General features: G+C 40.9%; 1 protein-coding gene across 1 annotated transcript in view; it reads right to left on the bottom strand.

Moving 5' to 3' along the window:
• TAFA4 (TAFA chemokine like family member 4) overlaps window positions 1–11,905 on the bottom strand; it is a 129,391-nt gene extending 117,486 nt beyond the window's left edge. The window contains exons 1-2 of the mRNA XM_057704583.1: window positions 11,892–11,905; window positions 7,042–7,157 (exon numbers count right to left, since the gene is read on the bottom strand). Coding sequence (XP_057560566.1) covers window positions 7,042–7,157; window positions 11,892–11,905 — 130 coding nt within the window. The remainder of the gene's footprint in view (window positions 1–7,041; window positions 7,158–11,891) is intronic.
• Between the last annotated feature and the right edge of the window lie 3,158 nt (window positions 11,906–15,063).

Raw genomic sequence — 15,063 nt, 5'->3', positions numbered from 1 at the left:
AACTTAAAAACAACACAAGGCACCAAAGCACACAAGCCCAACATGTATACTCTGCATTATCATTTACAACAGAGAAAACAGAAACTCTAACTTTCCATAAATGTAAAGATTACAGAACCTCTATAAAATGGAATAAACTCAAAAAGAGAAGGCAGTTCTCAAAAAAGATGACTAACATTTATTGAACACTTACTGCACAAATACGTTTCTTAGCACTTTCCAGACATTAACGGACTCATTATGACTCTATGGGGATGACTTTTATTATTATCCCCACTTTACAGAAGAAGAGACTGAGTCCCAAGGAGGTTTTGTAACCAATTCAAGTATGAAAGGTGAACGGAAGCTAACCTGAACCTCTGCTGCTTACTGTGCAGTAAGAATAAATCCTTTGTTGGGACTTCCCCAGTGGTCCAGTGGTTATGACTCCACCTTCCAAGGCAGGGGATGCGGGTTCATTTCCTGCTCGAGAAACTAAGATGCCACATGCTGCGCAGTGTGACCAAAAAAAATTTTTTTTTAAATAAATAAACCCTTCATCTCTGACCCAGGGATCTCATGTCTTCTGCCAGCATCCAGGAAACTGACAGGATACCCTGTTAGCTTGCAAGTAAGGTGAAATCTCAGACCCAGCACAATTCTTGACATCAACCCCTGATCAATGAAGTGTCCCCCTCCACAGAGGATCTGGCTGAAGGCCAGCAGGTAAAAGGGTTCTCAGCAACCCCCAGGGTCACTCTGTCCCCAGCTTGTTGAAGCCTTGTTTGCTAGAAATTTCTTTCCTCTTAAGGTTAAGCTGAAATCCCAGTCTTCATAAAGAAGTTCTCTTCATTATAGTCAACTCTTAGAGCAAGGGAAAACAAGCCTTTTTTTCTTGTACACGATAAAGCTTCAAACCTTAAGCCACTGATCGTATGTCCCTACACACATGGAGCCCTCAATCGTTCCTTGAAAGTTTCCAGACTCCTTCTCATTCTGGATGCTTCTAAAGATGAAAATAGCTACCATTTATTGTTTACTATGTACTCATCCCTTCACCTACTTTCTTATCTAGTCATTCCAATAACCCCATAAGGTAGGCATGTACATCATTCCGTTCTTACAGACAATAAAGCAAGCTCAGAGTGGTTAAGTGACCTGGACAAGGTCATACAGCTGGAACATGGCAGAGCCAGCATTATGTTTGACTGCCTCATTCTCAGTTTTGTTCCAGTTTCTAGGGACCTTAACACGTGGACAGAATATATTAATTAGGAGACTTTATACAAAAACAGAGTGTATTAAATATAGGCGGCTAGGCACCATGACATCTGTTGGAATTAAAACACCTCAAACCGGGTCATACTTAAAGCTCTCTGGAGAAATGGAACTATTAAAATGAACTTGTGAACAAGCAGCACCCCAGTTCCCAGCTCTGTCAGCTATAGCAGAAAAATAGCTATGATTCTGTCTTCAAGGGGGAAAATTTACATTTTTAAGTGTCCAAATATTGCTAGGGATAAATCTCCAGAACGTAGGGTGTTTTGTGTTCCAAACTCATCATGTGAACATGCGATGACACTTTCACAAAGATCCCTAAACAGTTGATTTCAAATGACTCTCAAATTTCTGAAAGGGTCAGCATCTTTCCACTTCATTACATTTGCTGCCCTCTTGTGGGAAATGATGTTACATGGTGGGGGGGAGGGGCGGGCAGGAACAGGGAACAAAAGGACAAATTGCTACTTGAAGAAATAATAGAGTTAACTCTGGCTTCCTTTTAAAAGAAACTAACCTCCCAATTGGCCCCCTGCACACGTTTTCTATGGTTCAGGGCTACAGAAGCCCATGTGGTCCCCTACTTAATCATTATGTCAGGTCGAATTTTAAAAACTACAAAGATGGCCTTTTGTGTTTTCTCATTCCTTAAAAAAATACTATCTCTGGACTCTTGTGGAAGATTATCAATGCCGTTGGCCTTAAAGAAAGATTCCCACTAGTGATCCTCTGAAAATTAGGTGTGTTTTTATTTTGCTTTTTACACTTGAACTAAACTGACATTTCAGTCCATACCTAACACCCCATCTGATCTGCCCGCATTCGGGGTGGAGTCCACCTTCTCTCCCTCTGTCTCTGTCTTCGAGGGATGGGTGGAGACCGTATTGTAGAATATCTCTTTGTTTATACACAACCACCACCAAGCCACTCTCCTAATCTGAACCATTAAGGTTTCCTAGGGCCACAGTTCCTCTAATTGGCCAGCATGAACCACAAAGCTCTTGGGACGGTGTCAGGAGTCCTTCTGGACACAGCACAAAGGCTTCTGCAGTTAACTCTCTGCAGCTTGCTCCCACTCTCAGGCTGTTTCAGATACACCCAAACACCTGACCAGAGTTTTTCAGGTCTGACCCTTGACTCTGTCACCAGCTGAGCGCAATTCCGGGAAGAAACTCCAAGTGGCCACAGCAGTGTCTTTAGAGAAATTTACAACACCCGCCTCCCACCACCATTTCCCTCCTCATCCATCTCTCTCTCCTTCCCTCCCGGTCCCTCTGCCTCTCTATCTGTGTGTCTCTCTCATACACACACGCATGCACGCACACACACACACACACACACACGCAGAGCCTGATGGAATACACAGCCTCGCTAGAACAGGAGTAGTGGATAAAGAAAAAGCAGGAAGAAACAAGGAAATGATGGTCAAAATACTCAGGTGTCCTCAATTTACAAAGAGCTTTCGCAAATTGACAAAAACAATCAATAGAGCCAAGACAAAAACAGTTAAAGGATAAGATAACGCAAAGAAAAACAAATACAGATAGTCCCCCAGCACACTGAGTCTTTAGTCAAAAAGAGATGCAAGTCAAAACAATCCAGCAGCAGTTCTCATGACCATATTTGCAAAACACTAAGACCTGATAGCACCCAGAGTTGATGAGGGTCTGGGGAAAGGGGTGTTATCATACTATTACAAGTATAAATAAGTCCAGAGGCTTTGGAGGGCACTCTGAACTATTAAAACCTTAATGCAAGTGTCAGAGGGTGCAGGATACTCACCAAAAATCATTGTCTCCTCTTCGACCTGGGCCCACAGCTAGGGTATGTTTCCCAGCAGCTCCTGCAGTAAGGTGTGGCCATGGGCTTCAGCTGCAGCCAATGGCAGGACAGGTCAAGGGATGCAGCCAGCGTCTAACCCATTTCATCGACACCTCCCAGGTGTACCCTCCATGCCCATTTCCCTTCCAGCTGGCTGGAATGAAGACTGCTCCAAAACAACCTTCCAGGCCACAGGTAGAAAACAGTAGAGCTTCTACCCACTGCGGCTCTAAAGACCACAGCATAGGAGAACATCCAGCTGACGTATTACCCACCCAGCACTCACGAGCAAGAAATATAACTTCTTTTGTTTAAGCCATTACGTATATTTACTTGGTCTATGTGTTACAGGAATTAGCCTACTCTCACTAATCCATTTACAGGCACTTTAATTCAGTAATTTCACTACTAGGGAGTCATCTGAAGTCAGGACATGTATATTTGTATAAATATGGTAACAAGCTAAATGTGCACTGAAATTGGGAGTGATCAAATAATTTACAGCACATCCATACAATAGATGACTGTGCAGTGTTACAGGGAGCGGGGTATGCACTCAAATGAAAAGACCCCTAAACTCTACTGCTAAATGGGGGAAAAAATCAAGGTACAAAACAGGGAGCATAGTGAGTTATCTGCGCATACCCAGATGCTGGTATACATGTTCCTTTTTCTAGAAGGATGGATGTGTGGATAACATGAAATCTATAAAATCATACAGAAAATATAGGTGACTATATAAAATAATATCTAGAAGAATATACGAAATTATCAACTTGACTGGACCAGGGGACACCCAGATATCTGCTGAAACATTACTTCTGGGTGTATCTGTGAAGGTGTTTCTGGAAGAGGTTAGCATTTGAATTGGGGGGCTGAGTGAAGCCGATGGCCCTCCCCCATCTGGCAGGACCTCAGCTAATCCCTTGAGGACTTGAATAGAACAAAAAACCAGAAGAAGGTTGAACTTGTTCTTTGCCTGCCTGTTGAGCTGGGACGTTGACCATCTCCTGCCCTCTGTGCTCCTGGACCTCAGGCCTTCAGACTCAGGCTGGAATCTACACCATCGCCTCTCCAGCTCTCAAGCCTTTGAACCACATCGTTGGTTTCCCTGGGTCTCCAGCTTGCAGACTGCAGGTCATGAGACTTCTCAGCCTCCCCAGTTGTGTGAGCCAATACTTTATATCAATAATAAATAGGTTGTGTTGGTTCTCTTTACCTCTGGGGAACCCTAATATGCAACAAAAAGTTAAGAGGCTAGCTTTTCACACCTTCCTATTATTTCCGGAAATTTTATCACCAGCAGAAAACTATATAATTGATCACATGATGACAAATGGGCAAAATCAGCCTATTAAGAAATATTTATTTAGCACCCATGAGGGACACTGGACTTCACGTAAGATTCAGGAGCCCTCATTTGAGGTGAGGCAAAGGGTACCAGACAGACTTCAGGGATTTGCCAGTTTGATTCCAGACCCGTGCAATAAAGTGAATATCGTAATAAAGCAAGACGTGAATCTTCTGGTTTCCCAGTGCATATAAAAGTTATGTTTACACTGTACTGTATAGTCTATTAAGTGGGCAATAGCATTATGTCTGAAAACACAATGCATATACCTTAATTTTAAAATACTTCGTTGCTCTAAATGCTAACCATCATCTGAGCCTTCAGCAAATCATAATCTTTTTGCAACGATCACATCAAAGATCACGGATCACAGATGACCAAAACAAGTAAAGTAATAATGGAAAAGCTTGAAATACTGCAAAGATTACCAAAATGTGACACAGAGATGTGAAGTGAGCAAATGCTGTTGGAAAAAAATGGCACCAATAGACTTGTTGGACAAAGGGTTGCCACAAACCTTCAATCTGTAAAAAAAAAAATGCAGTATCTGCAAAGTGCAAGGAAGAAGCTACGTGCAATACAACGAGGCACACCTGCACTGCTGCGGAGATGGTTCTACGTGCAGCCTGCAGCCCCCGTGAGAGAACAGCGCCCCCTGTGGGCAGGAGTCCTTTCTGATTGCTTTGATGGTTGTTAAGATGGGGTATGAGAAGGACTTACACTCCAAAAATGAAAGGAGGAAGAATCCCCTCAAAGTCAAAGAGAAACCAAAAGTGGGCTGAGAATCCAAATAAAATCACCTAAAAATTCTAGGATGAAAATTTCATTTCTTTAGCAAGACTTGCCAAGGCTTTGCTCAAACTTCTCACCCTCCCTGTTGCTGTCAAGTTTTTGCTTATATGGAAGATACTGCATTTCTCGTGTGTACATGTCTAATCTTCATCTAGATTTATCCTTCAAGTTCCACGTTTTCCAAATGTAAAGGGTTATGGTATGAAATGAGGATTGCCACAAAGATTAAAAAGTGAAGGTTCACATAAAGACTACCAGTGTGTATATCTTGGGTGAGGAGGGTTGATCACAGCAAGTAAAGAAATCTAATCTCAAAGGAAAAAACAATCTAAGTATAATGCCTTTTAATAAACAAATACTGATCACTGCAACTAGAGAAAGCCCTCACACAGCAACGAAGCCAATAAATAAATAAATACATACATACATATATACATACGTACATACTGAGGAGAAAAAACTGAAGGTTCAGTCATGTCCCCTGTTTCCTTCAAGTTTAATCACGTTTCATCACAATCCCTCAAACCCAGTTCCTGGAAATCTGCAATGTGCTGTTGATAACCTGCCCCACTGAAATGCTTTGCTTGTTTACTAGCCTGACTCTACCTGCACCCAAGAAAAGAGAGGTGTACTAAACAGAGAAGACTGATGACTTCAAATGCTCTATCCCTGAGAGCAAGTTCATCGAAAAATACACAACGCAATAACCAGCTAGCCCTGGGCACTTTCGCAGCACCCAAATGGTATTGATTTTATGCTGATTCATTAAAATTTCAATCATTATTTTTCTAGTCTTGAAACTGTTGCGTAAGGAAAATTGAGTGATGAGAGAGTTTAAAAACGTAAGCCTAAAATTAAGTCTTAACCTTAAATTATCAGAATAACTAATTGGAGGGCTTGACCTGCTGTATATCTGAAGGAAAGGATATCTAACACACTTCTCTACATACTTTCTTGGAGAGAGACTTTACAATTCTGACGCATACATGGTTTAGGGTTCAAGCTTTACTCTTTCACTAAAAAGTCAAAGTATGCCTGGCACTGCCACACCTCCAATTACTGAAGCAGAGACAGTAAATTAATTGTTTGGCAATGAGTCCGCTGACAGATATGAATTATTCAGGAAAACACAATTCACTGGGGAGTTTCCAAGCCAGTGTCACTTGAAATGTGTATGTAACAAAGAAATGGGGAGAGAAACACACACGAACACACACGCAGATACTTAACTGGTTATTTTCATCTTTCTTTAGAAATAAGCAAAGTACAGACATGGGTCTCACTAGAAATTATCAGAATGATTCTGCAAAATTTCAGATACATTCTCTTTTAGGTCCTGTGCAAAAGTTACTACTGCTTTTTTTTTCCTTTTCTTCTTTTTTTAATCATTCACCACCATTTCTTAAAAGGGTCTTAAATTGTGTGAAAGCTCCCTTCACTATAACCCCATAAGTGTTCATTTAAGTTTATCAATTACCACATTCCACCTTCAAAGGAAGCTGAAGTGTATAATCAAAAAGTGCTGCTGGTTTTCCAGGATTCTTTGAGAAAAATCACTAGAAAAAAATGTAAGTGCACTCAGGAAAGGCAAAGGAAAAAAGGAAAAACCTGGAGAACATCTTAAAAAGACGTCCGGAACAACACTCTTTAAGCATTAAACCGTTAAACTGCTTTACCCTGCTATATTTTATGCTTCCGCTGGTTATTTACACACCATCAAAAGCTCTTGTCAATTACCTGTGTCTAAAATGTGGGCTTTGGCGTTTGAAAGGGTTTTATTAATTGATCCCCGTGACGCATAACGAGCTTAAAGGGCTTACCTGCATGTCCCCGGAGGTGCTGGCTGGAGGCGGACATCAGCTTACAGCAAACCATTAACACGTAGGCCAGCAAGAGCCAGTGCGACAGCAAGACTGACCTAGCACAGACTCTCATCCTGGAGAGAGAGCAGGATGCAAGTCAGTGAGGGCTGAGTGATGCAAGGCTTTTCAGCAAACACAATCCTGAAAAGGTGAGGAAAGCGGTGGAAGATGCTCAATGATGGACTTCTCTCCCCACAAGGAAACTGAAGGCCAATCAAACCATATCTGCACTGTGCATTCACTCAATTTTCAATAAACACCTTTTATAATTAAAAGTTTTCCAAGTTAGCTACATGCCTCAGTGAGACGTCTACTTACGAATCCCTAGAGTGTAGCCTGAGTGGTCCTGATAGAACGTGGAGGTTATATACTACTCTATATCATGACATTTAAAAAGCAACATACTTAGAGCTGGATTCAAAAAGATATGTGGTTTCTGCATCTGAAAGAAACCACAGAAATTTTCACACCAGGCCTGAGAGCTTTCTGCCTGGTTTCTCTGACTGTTTTTTAACGCCTCTGGTCTAGGAGATTGGCTAAATAATTTATTAATCCAATCTCAAAGTCTGATGGGAATATGGGCAAGTACAGGTAAATATATAAGCAACTTCTTATAGGTATCAACAGATGAACAGATAAAGAAGATGTGATTATATATATGTGTGTGTATATATATATACACATACACAAACATATGAAATGAAATATTATTGGACAATGAGAAAGAAGGAAATCTTGCCATATACAAAATTTTAGATGGACCTTGAAGACATGATTGTTAAGTGAAATGTCAGATAAAGACAAATACTGTATGATTTCACTTATATGTGGAATCTAAGAAAGACAAACTCAGAGAAACAGATTAAGTAGCAGGGTGGTTACCAAGGATCAAGGGTGAGGGAAATGGGTAGGTATTAGCCAAAGGTCAAATCTTCCAATACATGATTAACAAGTTTGGGAATCTAATGTATAACATGGTGATTATAGCTAATAATACTGTACCATATACTTGAATGTTGCTAAGAGAGTAGATCTTAAATGTTCTCATCACAAGAAAGAAATGGTAACTATGTGACAGCAGGAATTTGCAATTGATAAACATATAGAATCAATATCTTGCACACCTTAAACATACGCAATGTTACGTGTTGATTATATCTCAATAAAAGCTGGGAAAATAAACAAACTTCACTTCATATGAATGGACAGTATCCAAACAGTTGCTCAAAGATGATTCAGTTCACGAAGGTGGTTGTGTGGTCTCTTCTAAAACAATCTCACACACACCAAGAAAAGAGTAAATAAAAAGAAAATAGCCAATATGCATTCCATCCCCTTCCTTTCTGCCCTTTTTGATGTTATAGGGAAATTAGATAGCACTGGATTAACTTTTTTGTTTGCTCTTTTTTTTTCTAAATTAACTTTTGAAGCAAAAGTCAAAGCTCTTGGCATTTGAAACTCCAGTGATACCAAGTTCTGCCTGGCACACATCTCACAGTGTCTTGGATAAAAGATCACCACAGAGGATCAAAGGAACCCTCTTTTCATATACACAAGATGAATAAACACTCATGGGCAGACGAAAGACATAGTGCGTGGGGTTGAATTCCTGTTTGGGTAACAGTAGAGGCAAAGCTTCTGAGGAAATTTTGGAAGAAAGGGTCTAGCAACCCCACGGCTGCCAGCCCTACAGCACCTCAGCGAGAACCCTGATTCCATGCTCAAGGGAAAGCGCAGCCTTGGAGGCCTGGTGCCGACATCACACTCCAGGGAGCAGGCTCTGGCCTCTCACAAGATAGTCAAATAGATCTTGTTGAAAGATCTCATCTTGCTCACTGATCTGAGACTTGGTCTGCTTTCGAAGCAGCCACAGAAGGACAAGATTCTAAGATGATCTTTGAAGAGCACAGTGTTAAAAGGAACTCAAAGCTTGGCATCTTTTTGCCCAATTTGCCTTGGAAATCCTGAGCATTTTAAACTGGCACGGAAACACCGGGTCTCACTGCTTTGAAGGGCCTGCATGCACCTTAACTCTTTGCAAAGCATGTCTTCCGTCTCCCCCTCCTCAGCAGACACACATGGTAGGCAGAAACCCTAGGATCAGTTCAAAAGGTAGCAAAGAATATATGTGAGCCTATGTGAGCCTGAGGTGCTATTATTTAATTACATTTCCATTTCAGGAAATTGATTATTAATTTATTTACTAAACTGGGAAAGCATGGAGGTTCAGAATTCCATATTTGCTAAATTTTTGAATGAGGTGCTCTGCCCATCTGTAATGTTTTAAAACTCCAGTTGTGGGACTTCCCTTGTCCAGTGGTTAAGATTCCACGCTTCCACTGCAGGGGGCACGGGTTCGATTCCTGGTAGGGGAACTAAGATCCCGCATGCCACACAGCACAGCCAAAAAACCCAACAACTCCAGTTGTTAACCCCAATATCAGTTATTGATCCAAATGTTACAAAGGCTTATCCCTTTTACACGAGTGTCAGAAATTCAAATATCTCTAAATAAATGTGCAGGCTGGGTGGGCCAAGGGCACTGGTGAACAGTAGGGATTGTAGAGACCTGCCTGGGAACAGCTGCCCCCAGGGATGCCAGGAATGACTTTTCAAGAGAAGCTGGATTCTGATATGCAGTCTGCACGCTTTATATGTCAGCAAGTAATTCCATTTGCTTTGTTTTAAAAACACAGTGCAGACCAAACAAAACACATTTTCAACCTGGTTCAGGTACCCCAGTTTCCAGTTTGTAGCAATTAGTGGCCCAAAAAGGAAAATTTCAAGGAGTCAGATGAATGGAGTACTAGTTTTCTATTGCTATATAAGAAATGATCTGCCAAATTTAACAGTTTAAAGTAATAGGTCTCCTACTGGCTTCTTAACTCTTCTACCCTCCACTTCTTCCTGCTTAGTGGGTTGACTCCCCTGCCTTTAACCACAGTGCCCCCACCCAATTTAAGGTCTGCAAGTTCAAACTAGCTCTTTTGGATGAGCTATAATCCCTCCCACCTAGCCTACAAGTGAAATTCAGTTTCCATGTGTTTATCAGTCACTGCATCACCTAAACTTGTACGGATGGAGTTTACCAGGTTTGGAGAGTATGTCTGAGATGATCTGTCCCAAAGGTTGGGTACCCTGGGAAGCCAGCTCTGAGATGGAAATTGATAAGCAGGAGATTTAGGGAGAATCAGCTGTGGAAGGGGAGGGGTGAGAAAAAGGCAGGACAGAAGGAGGAAGCAGCCTCAGATAACCCTATGGAGAGTTCCAAAGCTGAGACGCGTCTTCTCTGTGGTCCCAACTTGGGGTGAGGGTCCAGGCCTTTATACTTGGACATAAGGGAAAATCTTCAATCTTCAGCAAGGAGGCTCTTTGTTTTGTTTGTTTGTTTCTTTCTTTTTGGCCTCACCATGTGGTGTGTGGGATCTTAGGACCCTGACCAGAGATCGAACCTGTGCCCCCTGAACTGGAAGCTCAGAGTCTTAACCACTGGACCGCCAGGGAGGTGCCCCAGCAAGGAGAAGTTAAAGAAGCTGCAGGCCATCTTCTGCAATACTTCCAACAGTTGAGGAAATAAATACTTCATTCCTGAAGGGGGTTCTGGGCACTGAATCACAGTCTACTACTGTCCATCTTCAGATAGAAGATTCCAGGGTATATGCATAATTTACTTGGTGAGGCTGTGAGGATCAGCCTCAAGAGAAGACCCTTCCTCTGAGGTAGAAAAGCCCAGGCCGTGCTCATTAAAATGTCAAATATAAACTCTGTGCCAGCCTTGGCCTGTTTTGCCCTCAGAACCATGCTTTCCCCTTCCCCCAGGGAACACCTGTACATCACATTTCCCAGCCTCCGGAACCACCTGGCTCCTGGCTGGGCTTAACCAATAGGAGACACTGGCTGGAGCCTGGAGGGTGGAAGGGAAAGGCCAGTGTAATTCTCCCCACCTTCTCTGTCTTGGCAGGGTCTCTGGGGTGGTCCTTTCTCCTCCATTGTGTCAATTTCCACCAGGAGAGCACACTGTGGTTCCAGCTCCCCCTGAAGGCCCCTTCCCCTGGGTCCTGGCCAGCAGGACTGCCTTCCTGTGTCCCACCAGCCTCAGGATGGCAGGAGCTACCTGCTGTCGCTCATCTCTGGGCTGCCTCTGGGTCTTCTGCTTGACGTCTCTGATTCTCCCATTACACGTGTAACCAGTTCCCTGAATTCGGTTCCCTCTGTTCCACATGATCAGGATGGCTTCTGTTTTCCTGGCTGGATCTCAACAACAAACCCCAAATCGAAAGTCTCGAGGGCCACTGTTCCCAATCTCGGGTGGTCATCCCTGATCTGACTTCTTCTTGGACAATTCTATGTACCAGGGTCGGGGGTGAATAGCTACAAGTTCCCAGTGCCTAGAAAAGGATTTCCTTAACAATAGCTATGATTCCCCAAGGAAATGCCTACGGATTCTTTATTTTATTCAATAATCTAGGATCCCCCCCCCCCGCCCAGTAAAAGGATTTCTCACCTACTACATCTACTGTGATACTTCAATTTCCTCAACATTGAACATTTTTGTCCAAATGTAAAATGAAACTGGTTTATCTTAAAAATATCACCTTTTACCCTGTTGAATAGCCAAAACACTGCTTTACAAACTAAAATAATTTCAAAGATGAGAGTTAAAAATTTTTAAACTCCCCAAATTCCCAAAAACTCAACATAAAAGAAGGCTCTTACAAAGGATCATCAACTCTGAGATCCTCAGTTTGGCTAAATTCTTTATGCTTCATAAAGATATCATCTCTAGGTATGTGTTAAAATCATTTTACCTTGGAGACTTCATAAGATTTGGTTCCAGTCAAACACAATTATTCCAGGATGTATTTCAGAGTGACTCCAAATTCCCACTGGTAACTAGGACCAACCATTTCTGCAGTTCCAAAAAATTACCTTAGGTTTGTAGACCTATTTAAAAAACAAAAAAGACAGGAAGCCATTAGCATTTTAATGTTGAAATGATACAGATTTCCAATAGCAAAATAGGGGTTTGGTGTTTGTTGTTGTTGTTTTTTTAAATGACATCTGCATTTTCAGGCAAGTGGTAGACAGCCAAACATCCACGTTTGTGAAGTCTCTTAATAGATGGGAGGGGCGGGAGGAAGATACAGAATTCTGCACTTATTTACTAGCCACATATTAGTTAACAGAATATAGTTTTAAAGTAGAAGTTCCCTCCGCAGCAAAGACATCCCCAAGCAGACAGAGAGTCCCAAACTATTCATGATGCAAAATGTCACTCTCATTTCATTAACCTTGTGATGAAAATGAAATTGGAGATAATCCAATCCCAAGAGTTCTACAACTTGCCCAAGTTCACAGAGCAGTGGAAAAGCCAGCATGAAGATCTGAGTTCCTATGTATGTGTGATATAAATGTAATGGTGCTAAAGAATTTGCAAGACACACTACCATGTGTCAAATAGAAAACCAACAAGGACCTACTGTACAACACAGGGAACTGTACTCATTATTATGTAATAACCTATAAGGGAAAAGAATCTGAAAAAGAACATATATATGTATATATATATACACACAAATATGTATATACATATATAGACATGTACGTATGTATGTATAACTGAATCCCTGTGCTGTACACATGAAACTTACATGATATTGTAAATCAACTATACCTCAATTAAAAATTTAAAAATAAAAATAAAACAATTTGCAAGGATGCTTTTTGAAAAAATATTGATGGGAGGCAGAGGGCAAAAATCTTTCCAACACAAAACCCCATACCAAAATACAAAAAAAACTTGTTAATACCGTAATTGAGACTCAACGCACTGCTTTAAAGGACAGACCTAAAAGGACTTTTCTGCTCAGTGAAAACATTTTTCAAGAAGGACTCACATGACTCCAAACCAAAAGACACTGCAAGAAAAAAAAAAAAAAAAAAAAAAAAAGGAACACAAAAGTACCCATTTTTAACGTTGCTAAGTTAAATACATCCCTCCTAGGGGTGGAGATCAGAGAGAAATAATGATGTGCAACAACAAATATTTAAGTTGCAAATATGACATAAAAATGATCCTTGCAACACAGTCCAATCACTATTGAATCATGTTGAACCCATTACACATCCACTACAAAGCAGAGCTGAGATGTTCCTCTTCTTTGGATGCCCCTGAATGTCATTACAGATGTTTGGTCTAGAGACCACTTTAGATGATAGACTTGAGATCCATCCTTTCGGGGCTACAGAAGAGATAGAGGAGGCCTTGAGTGATATGCGCTATGAGGGGGAAGTGGTTTTGAATAACTGTATAAATATAAGTTATTTGAAAAGAAATCACTGGGAAATATTCATCTCCCAGATCCTCCAACTTTATTAGGTATGTTTGTCCTGATGTCCACCCAAGGGCATAACATGACCTTCTGTTATCAGAAAGAAATACACAGTGTAACTTATCAGAACCCATCCTAATGAACTCCCCACATATTGGAAACCAAAATGACCTTTCCTAGCTAATATTTATCCTCTTTTCCTCACACAAAGGGAAAACCACTGGGGATTCTTTTTTCAATTCATTAAAAAAATGGATCCATCAGTGAAAACAAATGTGATCTAATAGTTCGTACGCCAGGCAAAAAGCCAGGAGTTTACCTTTAGGCTGAGCAGTAACTCATTCAGTCAGATTTTCCCAGAGTGTACCCTAGACACTTGCTTCAAAGGATTGACTCTTTCTTGTCACCTACAAACCTTAGTACATTCAAGACCATCAGTAATTTTGTGCAGGACACCAAAAACATTTACTCCTGGTCACTCTGCTTCCATCTCGGTTGTTTTGCATCAATAGCACATTCCTTTCTATTATTCTGCTTTAAAAGTCATTCATTTTTCTATTGTATATTGAATGCATAAATAACAAGGTCCTACTGTACAGCACAGGGAACTATATTCAATATCCTGTGATAAGCCAAAATAGAAAAGAATATAAAAATGAATGTACACATATATGTATAACTGAATCACTTTGCTGTATGGCAGAAATTAACACAACATTGTAAATCAACTATACTTTAATAAAAAGTAAAATATTCAAAGTTTTAAAAAAAGTAATTCGGAGGGAGCAAAGGGGAAGCTGGGACAAAGTGAGAGAGTAGAATTGACATAGATACACTACCAAATGTAAAATAGATAGCTAGTGGGAAGCTGCTGCGTAACACAGGGAGATCAACTCGATGATGGGTGATGACTTAGAAGGCTGGGATAGGGAGGGTGGGAAGCAGTCTCGGGAGGGAGGGGATATGGAGATATTTGTATAAATACAGCTGATTCACTTTGGTGTACAGCAGAAACTGGCACAACAGTGTAAAGCAATTATACTCCAATAAAGAGCTTAAAAAAATAAAAATAAAAATAAAAATAATAACTTAAAAAGTAATTCATTTTTAAAGAGTCTGGGTGTTTACAATGATGAAAGACATTGGCCATATCTAGACTAAAAAAAAAAATTTAACTTCTCTGGTCATTGTCAGAATGAAAAAAGCTCAGCATTTGGACTCTAAGTTACATATTTCATCTTTCACCTTACCTGTTGGTCTTATGTAGAGACAGTCACTCTTCTACAACAAAAGAGCAGGATGTCTGTTTATGTTTCCTGGTACCAAGAAATTTTGAGTTTCCCCGACAGAGGAGGCCATTCTTCAGATGTTTAATTTATTTCTGTTGTACACAAAAAAGAATTCTGCCTACGCTTGATTTCTTTTCAAGGAAATAGCGAGGCTCTCTACCTTTGTCTCTTGATCTACTTGCCTTCACTATTAGCAGAGTGAATTCCCTGAAAGGCTTATTTTTGTTTCGTTTTAATTTAATCTAATTTATTTATTTGGTTGTACCAGGTCTTAGTTGCCGCATGTGGGCTCTTAGCCGTGACATGAGGGATCTAATTTCCTGACCTAGGATCAACCCCTGGTCCCCTGCATTGGAAGT

Source organism: Hippopotamus amphibius, chromosome 13 (genome assembly GCF_030028045.1).
Source record: "Hippopotamus amphibius kiboko isolate mHipAmp2 chromosome 13, mHipAmp2.hap2, whole genome shotgun sequence".
NCBI classification, from domain to species: domain Eukaryota; kingdom Metazoa; phylum Chordata; class Mammalia; order Artiodactyla; family Hippopotamidae; genus Hippopotamus; species Hippopotamus amphibius.
Note: the sequence above shows the minus strand (reverse complement) of the source record. Positions and strands in the feature narration are given on the sequence as shown.